Genomic DNA, 15709 nt, shown 5'->3' on the forward strand with positions numbered 1-15709 from the left:
GGAGCAGAAAAGACAGCTGTCATTTCCCCCAAAACAATTAGAATTTAGTCATTAAAATGGTTTTCAGAGAGTTCTTATCCCCATTTCTCTCCTCAGATTAAACCAGTACAGCTCTCACCATCATTCTCAGTTAATTTCCAAATTAAAATAGGGTGTTTCTTTAATTTGGGAGGAACTGGGTAGAATTACCCAAGTAAGCAGTTTTGTTTGTTTCAAGGAATTGTGGCAAAGGGAAAAAGAGAGGAAAATCAATGAAGTAAAAAAGTTGCAAGGACTGAGCATTCCTGGATGCCGTGTGTAAGGTGAGGATTACAAACTGTGCCACAAGCAGAAAGTAAAGCAAATTCTAACCAGATTATGGTCTTTGCTGTTAACTAGGCCACTCATTGTATTCTCGTCTGAAAGTGCTGTTGAAAAGCCCGGTAGCTGGGGACCTGAACCCTGTTCCACCTGTTGCCTCAGCTCTGCAGTAACTTCTTTTTCTGGTATTGGAATCTGTAAATTGTAGCCCAAAAGTAACTTACTCCAAGCCAGGCACGCTCCCAGAAAAGACATTTAGCTCCATGACAGTGACATACAGTAACATCAGGCTGTCTTGCTGAAACAAGCCAGCACTGGGGCCTTCCCAACAAGCCAACATTATTCATCATTATGTTTATCCACTTGTAATAGTAGCAGTATTACATACATTTAGTGGAGTACAACATTATTGTTATTAAAGCACTAGAGCACGTCACTCCTTGTCCACTCGCTGAGGCATTAGTATTGCTGAATAATCCATTTTTGTTAGCTGGGCCTCTCCATGACACTCGTATTGAACAGCAAAGCATAGCGTGCCCGTTGCTATTAGCCGCGTGCCGGCCTCTCGCTCCCAGCCGGGCGACATTCCCCGCAAAGGGGCACTGACGGCCGGCGGGATGGCGCGGGCACTGCCGCACGTTCACGTGATCGCCGCGGTTGAGCCGTAGGATGTTCCTAACCAGCGAGGGGAGGTCGTCCCTGTGGGGAGCATTCTGGGCAGAAAGTAAGGGGCCAGTTGTTGCTCGCTGGAGAAAGAAAGGGGCTCTGGGTTGGTTTTTTTTAACTGGGAAAGGTCAAGTTACACCGGTGATACCGAAATGTTAACTCTGAAGCATATGATAGACACTTATTTTCCAAAGAAGTATGTTAAGCCAAAAAGCAATATGCCCGACACAAATCCATAAAAAAGCTTCAGAGAAAAGCATCGTGTCGTTAACCTTCCTGTCTTGTGTTGTGCCCGGAGTTACGGCTTCAGTCCTGTTTACCCTTCGTACCCCTTGCCACTGGCCTGCCCGGGTGACCCCCTTTTTGTTGTCACCTGTGCCTCTGATTGTTGGTGGGATCACCATGGTGTCAGTGTAGCCTTTGCAAGTAGCAGCTGTTTAACGCATTGTACTGTAACTACTGTGTTTGCAGGACTGTGTTTACCCTCCTGATTTGGCTTAAGTGAGATGCATATCATGGCCAGTTAGCTCGGCAGAGCGTCATGAAGGCTTATTAGTATTTTGGTACATATGAAGCAGCTAATTTAATTCAAACAGCAATGTGTCTTACTGCTTGGCTTTAACTATCTGCTGCCTCAGATGAGCATATGAAGATAAATTACATGGGGTCATTTGTTAGGAAGAGAACTAGGGAGCCCAAATCTCCCTTTCAGATTCAGGGAAATATAAAAAGGTAATTCAGTCTGGAGGAAGAAACTTAACGATCTGGAAGCTGACAAAAATTAGATGTCATACTTTGATCGGTCGAATGACATTTTATTGAAATTACACTCGTGTACCAGCTCACACTAATGCTGAGTTGGGCCCTTGTCAATTAAAAGTGTCAAAATATTTTTATTTGTATCTTTGGCCTTACAACTTTCAAAGCACCCAAAGCTTGCGCTGTCCTTGCTTCTGGTAAAAGCATCTTAGACAATCTGAAAGTGTGTCAGAGCTAAAGGTAAATTGGTCCAACATTTTCTTACAAATATGAAAGTAGTAAATAATCTTCTGATGAAAAGTGGTTGGGATTTTTCCCCTGTTGAAGTTTCTCTCTCAATATCCTGTGTAAATAGAAAGACTTGAAGGTGAGAGAAGGTTTAGTAAATGCGAGGACTCATACCCGAGTTCAAAAATGAAACGGACCAAATCAAAACCATGTCTCAGCTCTTCTCATAAAGAGCTCGGTTTTCATCAATGCTTTATAATTCCATCCCATCTCAAATCTTTTGTATTAGAAACAATTCAGTGATATAAAATGTGGGGACAATTAATAGATGAGAACAAGTGGTCTTTGAATAGGAGGCATTTCCACTCCCTGAAACACGATAAAGTTTGCCTAAACATCTGCATGTTAATCTAGACATAGGATGCACAGTTTTTCAGAATTACCTTTATTGTACTAAAAAAGATGACAGAGCTTAATTTCTCCCCACTGTTGCCTCGTGGGTGTTGTCACGCTTCTTGCAACACTACTGGAAATGTCTTGACCATGGAAAGCAGAATTGCTAAAGCAACACCGAAACACATTACCAGCAGCAGGGCACGCTCACGGTGTGCACTATGTGCAAAAATGAGCTGGAAAGCAGACCTGCCTGTGACAGACAGCTTTTAAAGGTAATAACACTCCAAAGTGAATTAATTGTTTCCTGTTAGAAAGTACATTTCACCCATCTCAGTAACACATTTTATCTGTTCTTACACAAGGAAGGAGTTCATTAGGAGCATTTTTCCTGACTGGAAATGCCAGTTAAGGAGACATTTATATACACAGTATTGTTGGCTTGTGTTTCGAGTTAAGACGCTGCTGACAGGATGGTTTATGATGTCAGAAGACTTTCCACCCTGCAGGAAGTATTTTTGTAAAGGTGTCCAATCATCTCTGACAACACCTGTCAACAGCAGTAGTGCAGTCATATTACTGACACTCTTAATGGTTTATTTTCCCCAAACAATTGCCAAGTAGCTCTCATCCTCATTAACTGTAATACCAGTGGTTCATTAGGCAGCCTGTTCCTTATTAACAGAGTTAGTTAAGAATTCCTCAAAGTGTTTGGTTAAATTTTGACAACATTGAGCATTATATTAATGATGTTGCTTTAATTAGTACCTTTTGGAAGTTTTATTCAGAAAACCCACCTGACAGTTAATAAACTGGTTAAATAAAATGAGTCTAAATGAAACAAAAGTTTGTGAAACAAGGTGGAAAAGAAGCTAGAAGGAGCATCTTGAGAAAAAATAAATCCTGAACCACTGGATAGGAATCGTACAAGCTTCTCACATGGGTGCCCCAGCTCCAGAACTGCCTGTCTGTCCATCATCCAGAGGCATATACAGTCAAAGTATATTTTGCATAACTCTACTGGCTGGCACACACAGAGAATAACAGACTATTTTGGCTATTAGTTATTAAGCTAACATGAGTGGTTAAGGTCCTAAATTTCAAATTTGCCACTTTTTTAAACAGGGCAGAAAAGTTGTTCCACTTGGAATTCCTCATTTCTGCATTTGTATTTTTAAATATATGTAATATATGTGTAAAAAAAGGTCAGTAGCCATACTGAATGCTAAAGTTAGGAAGTGTGTACAGTCTTAACCTATCTATAGCACCTGTATGTGTTAGCATTATATCTATTTATCTTTTATATTTCAGTGGTACCTAGAGGCCTTTAGCTGTTATGTCATCATTCTTACATGAGCACTCACTACTCATTCTCAAGATCACTGTTTTCTGTACATTGCACAAGATAGATTGTGATTGAGGCAGAATGCTACTGAAAGGGAAAAAAAAAGACATTCTTTCCTGTCTAGTCATGGGACTGAGAGAACTGGTTCTCCCTTTTTCTCTGCCACAGTCACAGTTCTGGTCAAGACTAATAATGCATGCACAGAAAGGTGGCATGATGCTTACCTTCTGGGAGATGAATACCGGAATTTTTGACATTTGATTATTTGGTGTGGAGTCCTTAAAATTATTTTTAGCAAATCTGCAGTTGTTTTTATCAAGGCTGTAATTGTTTATACAATTCATAGATCAGAAAATCTGTTAACTAGAATTATTAACCGAGTCTTTAATTCAGAACCGTGAGCTCCTTACTTGCCTGGAATGGGTGTGTTAAAAGAGGCTGGAGATGTCAGCAAAACGAAGCTATTTTAATGCACTTGATGGTAGACAATCTTATGTTTAATGTCTTTTGGAAGATGTGTATTACAAGAATAGTTCTGCTTTTTGCATGCACACAGATTTAAATTGACGTTATTCTTTAAAAGATACTATTTATGCTTTATTTCAAAGAAGCAGGTGAGAAGTGGGGTTGAAAGGAAGGAAAAGAGGAGATAAATCGTGAAGCCACCCTAGAGAGAACAAAAAGTTAATAGTCAAATAGAAGTGTGTATTAGCACACTTGTATCTTGGCTAGCCCATTGAAGTCAGTGGAAATATTTTCCAGTTTCTTGAGTACCATCTTGAGTCTGTGCTGTCTGGGCAGTTGCTGTATTGGAAGAAGCAAAATGAGACTTTATGTCCTGCTTTTTCTGAAGTACATGCTCTCCTGTTAGTTATCCCACTGGGCACTCTGCAGCCTTCACAGTTCTGGGGCCAAGTTTGCCAATGGGAGACGTGTGCTTGCAGGGAGTGCAGGAGCACACCCACAGGCTGCGTTCTGGTGACAGATTTTGTGTACAAGACTGAAATCAGGAGCTGTTGTGTGTGGCAGTTCTGAGGCTTTGGGTGTTTTCCTTGTGTCTTTGATTTTTGCAACATCTTTCTGTTATGGCAGCACCAGAATCATCTGCCTGGCTTCCTGAAATGCTTCTGCATCTGTCTGTCTCCTCTTTCGATTGCTTCTATTGACTGGTTTTAAATCCCATCAGCTGGTGGGAAGGCATCTGAACGAGGTAACATCATGTAAGACACCAGAGTATCCATAGGGGAGAAAACCCTTAGAGATGCTCCAACCAAGTGAAAGCTTCAGAGTTGACAAGATGATTCAATCCTGGAAGCAGTCGCACTAGTTTCATTCCACTGTTCATTTAACTGTGGAACAGGATGATGGAGACAACTACTGGAGTGTATGTTGTTTGAAAGGTTTTATTCTGGAATAGTATACATTCAGCAGTATGTTTCATGAAAATTTCTTCAGTGACAGTCTTATTCCAGAAATCTCTAACAGAGCTTTTATTTGCAAAAATCTATTCAAGATAAATGGCATATAATAAATTAAACTACCCTCTCCCCAAAACCTCTTAAGTCACAAAAAAGAATCCCTCCCAGCAATTTTGGATCATATTTAGCTATGCTCACTTTTTGAGCCCATCTACAAAAGAAACCTGTTTATTCCAAAGTATTTGTGACCCTTCTAGAGCATGAAGGAGAAGAGCAAATAGTTTTCCTTATTTTTTGGGGGGTGTACCTAGTTAGGATTTTTTATTATGTCTATGTCAGCATTTTACTGACAGTGAGACTTGCACAAGCCAAAGAGGCGGTGGTGGGGAGGGAGAAGCCTTATTCATTAGAGTGCAGGAAGACAGAATGCTTCCACACTTCTGGCCTGAAGGAAGGGTGCTGCCTTATAAAAAGAAGAGCTTGCCCCACTTTATTGTATTAAGTTATTACCTACAGATCATTTTGTCTGGATAACTTTTGCAGCATTTATTTTCATCTCTGTCCCAGCCATTAGAAATCTGATTTATCAAAGATATTTGTAAACTATGGCGACTTCTTGACTGGGTGATCAGCGCTAAAGACCTTGAAAAATTGGCAGAAGTTTTCACCCTGTGAAAACGTTAAGATCAATAAAGCAAATTGATAAATACCATTTCACAGAATATAGGCTCTCGGATGAAATGCTCTAACACGTAGCAGTAACAGATCATTCCAGGTACAGAACATCATACTTTAAAAGCCACATGGTTAATGCTGTAAAAGGAAGGATTATATGAAATATGATTGATTCTTATACCTTATGTCATAAAAAGTAGCTTCAGTTATGCGGGGTTCTTGAGTAACTAAAGTAAGAGGTTACCAGAAAAAGTCAACCCTTAAATTGCAGACAAAGAGCTTCTACTACCAATAGTATTACATCATCAAAATATTTCACAGACACTCAGAAATAAGCTGTACTTCTGTATGTCAGTGAAGCAGCAAATTGAATTCTCATAATATGTTTTGAAAATGAGTCTTGTTAGGTTTGATGAGGTGGAAAAGGTACTGAGATCACTGGTTTGTTCCAATACGTTCAGTACGCTTTTCTTGGATGTTTGCCATGGCTAATCTTTTTAATGGCAGTGTAGCTTGTAAACCCATTCGGTAGAAAGCTATATGTCTCAGTTTCAGAGTATCACACCAAGTAGGGTGGTAAATAAGTTTCTCTTCAAGCATGCAAACCCTTTTGTTACAATACCAGAAATTTTATTTTAACACACATATCATGAAAACCTCAGTGTTTCCTTTATGAATCCAGTGATGAGCAGAATAAAATGCAAATGTCATTTTAAGTACACGCACACATATGTATGTAGATAATATGCACCAGCCTTATGGTCTTTATGGTTTAAAGGCGTTTATCAAGGACAAACTTCAATTCATTCAGGCCCAGTATTCAAGAAACAAACCCTCCGTATTTCTCCAAAACCCTTTTGGCTACTTTGGCTACAAAATGGCCACGCCATTTTGGAAATGGTCTGGGAAGACAGAGTGCCTTACAGCATGATGAGCCGTCATCAAATTCAAAGTTCTGTCATATTAAACTAGTGAGAACATTTGGATAAAAAGAGGAAAACTTTGGCCTCAGCCTCCTGACAGGTGAACCAGAGGTTGCCACTTCAGGTGCTTTAGACGACTTCATCCAGTGGGCTCACGCCGGCATGTTGAGTTAAGTTATTTTAGGCTGTTCTGTACGTTAACATAAACACTTTCTGTTGCCTTTTAAAGCTAAGCTAGAATATACTGGAGATCCCATAGCACATTTATAGTGACCCCACAGCATAACTACCATTTAATCAGCTTCTATTCCAGATGTCTTTACAAAATAATTCACTTTTTGTTAACACGATTTCATATAAAGGTACAGAATCTTACAAAATCAGCATCATTTTCCTTAAACCACATTCGTAATTCTTTGGTTCTGAAGAAATCCCCTGAAAAGCCTGCTTTCTTGCCGTATCTTCCTTTCTGTCAGCCTTAGAGAATCCATACGGGTGGGGTCTGTGTACACCCGCAGAGACGCCAGTGCTCTGAACTCTGTTTTCTGTTAAATTATTCCTGGATAGCTCTCCTTGAGAGAATCACGGAAAGAAGTCCCGTGAGATGAACCTTTGTTTGCCTAGGTTTCCTTTTTCATCTTCTGCCTATTCATTTTCCATAGTCATAGCCAACAGCCTACTCTGTACTTGAGTTGTTGAACTGATTTTCGTACTTTCGCATAGATCAATAGGCTGCTGGCTTTAAACATTCCCGTGCAAAAATGCAAGGTAGGAGGTGAGAATTTTGAAACTGTGTCTTAACATGTTGGCCTAAAGTAGGATTGTTGATATGAGAAAGAAAGGGGGAGGAGAAAAGAAAGGTAAAAGAGTATGAGAGGTGTCTAAAAGAGCTGCTTCTTGCCAGTTAAATTTTTTAATTAGCGTGGTCATTTGAGCCAGAGTTTTCAGGCTGCTTTGCAAAAAGTTGCTGATGGTTGTGATTGTGATGTGTTTGCAGTTACCCATACAGCGAGGACTCTAGCCAGGGAAAGCAGTACATGAATACGAGATGTCCAGCCTGGTGCGACAGAATCCTCATGTCCCACTCAGCCAAGGAGCTCATTCTGAAAGTAAGTACGGACCTGCAGCCACCCCGCTGCCTCCGCGGTGTGTTTATCTTCAACAAAGGCAGGGAGGGCTGAGAGACTTCTGCTTGTCCTTGAATTTTTCGTTACCTGTAGCAAGTGCTCACCAAGCTGGAGACAGCATACCACAGCAATAATAAACCATTATGCCTCCAGTGCTTTCCACCCGAGAATGGGGATTTGTCCCAGTTAACCCAAACCACCAGCTTTCACAAACGCTTCTTTTGGTATCTGAGCTGCCAACACTGGCTGCCTGTCATCTCTCCTGTGCTGCTTCTGTACTTGTCAGTGCTGTACTGGGATGTTTGTGAACCAGACTGGGAAACTGTGCCTGCTTTAAAAAAGAATAACGAAAAATAAAAAACCTCCATCAGTCCCCCAGTCCAGTCCACTATACAGTAACATAAGTAACAGTACTGCCCTCGATAAGGATTCGGCACAGATGCAGACAAAAGTAACTAGGAGTGGCTGCTGACTGCGGAGTAATGCTATTGAAAGAAAAACCTGTATAGCAACAGCTTGAGGTACCCGAGTTACAGGCATGGTAGATTTAGGTTCCCTCTGTTGCTGATGGTGAGAACTGGATTTCCCAAGAATATGTCAGATCCTAGATGGGCCGAATCTCCTGTCACTGTCCCCTGAATGAAGACAGAGTCTCCAGCAGGTAGACTCCTAACTTTGCTACACCAATTAAGTGCCTAAATTTAGACATTCCATTAGAGCTTTAAAAATACAACTGTGCAACATCTTTAGAACATATAGTTCCTGTTGGGATTTTAGTGTATAGAGGTAAGGTAAACTTGGTGGTGGTGTTCTATCCAAGGTTAAATGACCTAAATATAGTTCAGGAGCCTTCCAATTTTCCTTTTCTCTCGTTTTCTCTCTCCTTACTCCACTCTGCTCTCCTCCTTTCTGTGGCAACACCAAACCAGGGCAGCCGGTTACGTACGCCAACTTACACAGCCTCTGGTTTTCCCTGTGTGCTTGTTCATGGCAACTGGAGGCCCGTCCTGTTTACGCTGGCTATCGGTTGTTCTAAAGGACCAAGAACACATCAGGAAATCTGTGTATGGCGTAAGGAGATCTCACCCATGCCTTTCTGCTCTGAGCTAAATTTTCCCTGCTGTGCTAGCCGTGGCCATGAGTGCAATACAGGAATGAACGTGCTGTGACTTTTCAGCACTGTTGCAGTGAGGTTAGCTTGCTGACTAGACGGTACGACTGTCTCATGCTTAACAGACTTAACCAAACCCCAAATTGCCCAAAGTCATGTGTCTGTCTGTATGTTCCTGTGTAACTAATAGAGTTTAACGGGAGTGAATTGTAGAAAATAATCTTTGCAAATACATGCATATTCTACAGCTTCGTGGCTTTTTGCTGTTGTTTAAATTAATGAAACCCTTGAAACGTGCTTTCCTGAAGTTTATAACCTTCTGTTTCTCTCTCTCATCAGGGTTATTTATCTCATGATTAGACCGTTTGCTTTGCAGTATATAACTCACTGAAAGGCTGAGAACATTTTCCCATAGCTACTCAAATTTCAGTTCGATGTACTTCCTCACACATTTCAATGTGTAAGAAGTGTCTGCGTGATATCTTGAAGTTTCGCCCAAAATTTAGACAATGCACGTACTGCAGTATTTAATTTTTTTAAAAGTGAAGCTAAGGGGAATACAAGCTTTATAGTAGAATAGTAATGTCAAAATCCATGTTATTTGAAGTTCTTACACAGAAATATCATATGAAAAAGTGAGACTTTACCCAAAATATTACAGATAGTACTTGGCACCCATGAAATTCCTAAAGAACAAAGGATTAAAACCATGGAAAGAGCGGCCAATGAGGGAAGATTTTTTTTTTCAAGCTATGAATAAGGAGATAGAAGTGTACACAAAGGCTTGAAGAGTGTAAACAGTACAGAGGGAAAGGAATTCTTTCAGATTATCTAGGGGGGTATAACTTGGATATAATGGGAGAAAAATAAACAAAGGAAAACAAAGTTAGAGCATTAAAGAAATTTGTAACTGTGAGGTCATTTAGCCCACGGAACAGCAACCCAGTCAGTTGGATCATTCAAAGCTTACATTTTAAAATTGCGTATAATTTTGTCTCTGCAGCTTTGCATTTGCAAATTATGAGCATGCAGTTTGGGACATCTCCAGAAACGTGTATGCAAAATTACAGATGTAGATGAGGCCAAACTGACATGCTTGTTTAACTCAGTGAGTCTATACCAATAAAGAAGTTAGCTTATCCAACTCAAAAACAAACTGTAATTCTGGTCCATAAAACTTAATGGAAATATTCAGTAGAAAAGAATGCTGAACTGATAGAGGAAAGGGCAAAATGACCTTACAAGTTTTTGTGGTTCTACACAGTAGGCAGTGTTTGCCTTGCCATTGAGAATTTATTCCATTGCAGAGACTTATGCTTTGAAGCTTTAAAAGGAACTGTGAAGAAAGTAAAAGCAAATTTTAATTAACTGATTACACTGTAACAAATCCTTAAAATATAAATGTATATGAATTTCTAAAGAATTTTTGGTTGTAACTAGCTGTTGAAAATTCTTATGCAAGTAATTATTTTGCTGTATTAATTTTTCTTACAGACAAGTAAAGGATTTATTTTTCTATCTTAGCAATTCTATACTTTATTTCAAACAGAAATTGTAGTAAATCTGCATTTTAATCCTATGTAAAGAAAAGATAGTATGCACAAATTACCACACTGTACAGTGTGTTCAGCTACACAGTAGGCATTACAGATTGTACAGACATGGGGCTGTAAACAGCTTTCATGCAACATCATCTATCATGCTATGGTCGGTTACCTCACCATCATGTTATTTTATGCTTCCTGAGCCCTAAAACACCAAAGGTTGCCCACTGCTAGGGAGTTGCGTTGATGCCTGATAGCATGAAGTAATGAATGCTCAGCCAAGTGTATATTGTTTCTGCTTGTGCACCGCTGTAATTTGTTTATCTGTCTAAAGATTATGCAGTTGAAAATCCACAATTTTATGCTGCCTTTGTAAATTATCAAGTCGCTTTTGATGAATGTATCCCCACTTCCGATGCTAGTGGCATTATGATCTTGAAATATTGGAAAGTGCTCATGCATACAATGCAGAAGGTTATGTTTTTCTATTTTTGGCAGACAACCGTGCTATAAAGTAAATCTGACCTTAAGCTTCCTTACTGCATTAAAGATAATTCAGTTTTAACTTTATAGTCCTAAATGCTACTGTTTATATAAAGTTATTGCCCAGTCAAACTTGACTGATTACAGATGAGACAGTCTTGACTGTTTCATACAAAATAAATTAGTATTGCCAACTAGTTTAAAGCACATCTATGATTGTATTAGAGACTTGAGAGTGTGCAGATTGCAGATTTAATTAGCTTATAGGAATTGTTTAGCATAATAAGAAATTGTCTTGTATGGCAATGTATTTGTATTTATTCCTGAAGTACTGTGCTAGAGAATCAAAACAGATTCTCGAAAACACGTTTATTGCAAATGGGAGAAAGATGAGTACATTTTATTATTCATTAAGCTACAAATGCTAAAGAAGTCAGTGTATAAGGATAAAGTTCAACATGAAACAAAATGAAAGCAATTCATAATGGAGACTGGAGGAATGTCATCTTTCGTTTGCTGCTGATTTTCTTAAAATCACGCTTTTTTTCAGATGAAAAAGTGTATCTCAAAGAAATGGTTAAATATTATACTCATAAACTGTAAATAATCCATTCATCTCTCTGAACATTTAAAATCACCGATATGATGAAATTAAATGCTCTTATAAGGCAATGTGGATTGCATTTAATTCAAAGAATAACATATATCCCGCCTAATTCAATAAAAATGGTGTGTTGTTCTTAAAAAAGGACTAGCCCAATGTGCTAGCTGCATTTCACTGGCAAAAGGCTGGAATGCAATCATGACCGAGTCATTCATTTCATCTATTCAAGTGTTGCTCACTAAAATTTCTTGAGGTCCCAGAAGCAAGGAGTAGATGCAGTGACTTCACGGGTTATTTTACATGGACAAATTGCACAGGTTACAGCAAGCAGTACTGGACATAAAAATCCATTCTACATGGTCTTTCGCTGGAGGAGCCAAGCAAAGATGTGTTAATATCACTTCATTCATTTGCATAAATTATTTCCGTATTTCTTTCTGTTTCTGTAATCTGGAGGATACTTGAACTGAGTAGTGTTTTGTTGTGTTTTTTTAACTAGTCAGAAAACGATGAGAAGATAGTAATATATGACCACATTGGGCCAAACGTCTGCATGGGAGATCACAAGGTAATTAAATTAATCATTTTAGTATTGTATCTTCTAAGTCTTTTTTATTAGGAAGGAGAATGTATGCGCTAGTTTCCCTTAATTTTATATTTAAGTTAACTACATCTGTGTCCTATTTTTAATTTAAAGCCTTGAAAATGTTTTAAAGCTGAATCCAACTGAAATCAGCCAGTATATTAGAGTAGATACTTGTATGAAATCAAATGAAGAACAGGATGATGTGCACTAGAATGAAAGCATGATACAGTACAAAATGAAGAGGAGCAGCTGTCTGTGCACTTACAACTATTATTGTAAAACTAAAGTATTTTCATCGGGTTATCAAAATTGCTTCCAAAACATAGTTTCAGTTGATTTGGTGCCTAGCTGTGTATTAGGAAAATAACATATTGGCAGTTCCATATTTAAGCAACAAGTGAGAAAAGGGATATAGAATTACATAAATACCAGTTGTTAAAGTGAAGAAAAAGACATGCATTTTATAAACAATCATCTTCTCTGCTGAAGATACCAGATGGAAAGCTAAGTTAGAAATACAGCGAAACTCAGTATTTGCTTCCTTTGAAAAAAACTGAGCGAGGAGTAGGAGGTAACCTCTGAAAGCCTATATAAAAACTACAGAAAACCTGTATAAAAACTCAACTAGAAACTTGCAAAAACTTGTAAACCATATGACAATGGTAATGTATCAGTCCTAGAGACAGTGCTAAGGCTCTCGAATGATAATTCAGTGATGGGTAGTAGGTAATTACATGTGTGTATGCATGCATACACGTACGTCCACATTTACAAATACGTAGCTATATCTACTTTCATGGTCAGAGTTCTTGTGAGACAGAGTGTTGTTTTTCTAAGGAAGAATGCACTTAAGATATTTGGTCCAGAATCATCCAAGTCAGATTTTAAAATACAGACATTTACTAGCTTCTCCAGTAAAATGAAAAGTTCAGCATGTCAGCAGCTGAAGGACAGCCAGTTCGGAAATAGTAATTTTTGTTTCTTTTGTCACCAGTGTAAGTAACATGAATTTTTTTAGCATGGCACTTTCAGTGGAGCTAACTCTGTAGTAAAAGGGAGCTGCGTATGGGACCCAATCCTCTCCCCACAGAAATCAGGGGCAAATTTTCCCTTAGATTTCAATGGGAGCGGAGATCCGTAAGGAGCCGATGTAGTTCTCCTGTGCATTTTGTAGTTAGATTAATCCAATAAATTACTGCATCATTTTGTTTCCAGTCATAGAGGAATTTTTGTTGTGTTTACTACTGACTGTGAAAAAAAAAACGTTTATATTTCAAATGTGTAACTTCTGTTTTTCCCTAACTCGCTGCAGCCTGTGTTCCTGTCCTTTCGAATAGCTGCTGGGGCAGGTAAACCTATTGCAAATGTGCACAAGTGTTGTGTCGTGCAGTGATGTGGTGGTAAATATCATTTTTTTTCCTTTACGTTTATATTTTCTACATCATTTCCCCTGTGTTTATTTTTCTTCTTAAAAAAATGCCAATTCTGCAACAGGAAAAAGATGCCTACGAAATGAGAAGATTTTCCGTGAAACCACACTGTAGCAAGGAGGGGAAGGAGTACGCAGTATCCCGAAATACATAATCGTAACAACTGTATTGATAAATCAAGTCCCGAGTGCCACATTTTTAGACTGCTGATCGTACACTATGCTTCAGCATCTGGACTCTGTTCGAGAAAAGCCTCACATACCTCACTGTCTTGTATGTTCATGTGACATCAAGTAGAAATGTGGAATTATTTTTTATATATATGTCACAGTTCTGTTGCCAAAACTCTAAATAGACAGCAGAGATGTTATGTATTCTAGATTTCACAACTTTCAACTTTTAATAAGTGTTTGTCAATGTGGAAAAGCTATTTCAGCATATTATAAACTTTTAAAGGTGTCATGCCTAACATTATATATCTTTACCACTTTGGGGTTTTGTACATTGGACTGTATAGATAGAGATATTGATGGTTTTAAACGGTATTTTCTTTGTTGACCAAGGCTTATGGTTTGTGTTTTAGTTTTAGTGTTTTGTTTTTCATTTTTATAATTTTTTTCTCATGTTATTTACTATACTGCCATGTTACATGGTTTTTTGAATCACACAGCAGCTGCTTTCTATACATACATATATGTGTGTGTATATATATGTATGTATGTGTATATATACACAGATATATAAATAATTTATAAACCTGACCAAAACTTACGCTAAATATACTTTCCAATATGAATGCTTGAGAGTGCCATATCAGCAGTTAGTGTTGGAGTCTTAGCAGGTTTAGTTAAGTGTACATCAACAACCAACATTTATGTAATAAATAATATACAGCAGTGCCATCCTGGATACAGATATATAGCATACTATATAGCACATATATTAGCAGTTTCACTTTGTTACTCCTATAATCCCTTCTTTCTATGTAATATTAAGGATTGAATGTGAAGTTCTTAGCTAGGTTTGGGTGTAACTTTCCAGAATTTTGTAAACTGTTTTTGTCCGTCTTTTGTTACTGTTTCATGGTGCCAAGTATTCTATATCGAAACAATAACGACATGGGAGAAGAAAATAATAGTCTGCTTCAGGTAGCAACGGTATTGGACACAGACTGTATGTATACAGTGTTAAAGAAAAAAAGATGACTGTAAATTTTCCGGGTTAGTTGCTCAGTGCAGCCTACAATATAATCTTGTTAGGAACATTTTTCTCCCACCACTAAATACAACATTAAAAGGTGATTAGGGAGTCTGTTGATGAAACACAAATGTATGTTTTATTGATTTAATTTAGAACACTACAGAGTTCATGGACTGCGTGATGGCATTAGATTGATGCTTGATTTTGGTATAAATCACTACCATTGAAAATGATTTGATGTCCGCTTGCAGAATGTTTTCTCAACAGTACAACCGGGGTTTATATTAAGTACTGTTGCCCAAAGGGTGTCTGCAGCTCTGTATTGTTATTGTGCCATGTTGCATTATAACCACACAGTAATTCTATTTAAGCGAACTCAACTCATGGTAACTTTGAAGGCCTTTAGAAATGAGTACTCTGGTTCTCAAGCAATAAAACTGATCATGGTGAAGATGGCCGTGTCTCTCCCCTTAATTTGGGCATTGGGAAATTATTGTCACATTCCTTATTAATAAGTTACCTTTTAATCTCCTGCCAATTAACAGGGTTATTTTTCACATGAAAACCTGTATAACAGAATGCGGTTCTAGCGTTAATCAAGACACAATACCGACCGAGGAAAGGGCATTTCGGAGTTTGCGTTGGAGTGCTCATGGACAGAGAGTAATACAACTTTATGAGCTATTCATGAGACGCCGGTCCCCAGCAGTTCAATAAACACGGCACCATAAACTCCTTCGTGATTATCTCTGGTTTTAGAAAAAAGCCGCTGCCCTTTCAAACTCGGCCTGAAGCCTCGTTTATGGATAAACTCACCAGCGCTGTGAGCCGCAAGACCATAAATAGCCCTGGTCCACCCGGAGGCGTCAGGTACACGGGTGGCCTGCCCGGGTCGTTTGGGAGGAGGCTCGAACTGA

General features: G+C 38.7%; 1 protein-coding gene across 2 annotated transcripts in view; it reads left to right on the forward strand.

Moving 5' to 3' along the window:
* Nucleotides 1-15332, forward strand: part of INPP5A (inositol polyphosphate-5-phosphatase A) — a 262058-nt gene extending 246726 nt beyond the window's left edge. Inside the window, exons 13-16 of one of the 2 annotated variants that reach the window (XM_072870887.1) lie at nucleotides 7705-7816; nucleotides 12076-12144; nucleotides 13475-13562; nucleotides 13657-15329. In XM_072870887.1, the coding sequence (XP_072726988.1) occupies nucleotides 7705-7816; nucleotides 12076-12144; nucleotides 13475-13555 (262 nt within the window). In that variant the 3' untranslated portion in view covers nucleotides 13556-13562; nucleotides 13657-15329. Of the gene's footprint in view, nucleotides 1-7704; nucleotides 7817-12075; nucleotides 12145-13474; nucleotides 13563-13656 lie in introns of both variants that reach the window. The other variant, XM_072870886.1, reaches the window with a different exon arrangement.
* Nucleotides 15333-15709: the final 377 nt, after the last annotated feature.

This window comes from Ciconia boyciana, chromosome 8 (genome assembly GCF_034638445.1).
Source record: "Ciconia boyciana chromosome 8, ASM3463844v1, whole genome shotgun sequence".
NCBI classification, from domain to species: Eukaryota; Metazoa; Chordata; class Aves; order Ciconiiformes; family Ciconiidae; genus Ciconia; species Ciconia boyciana.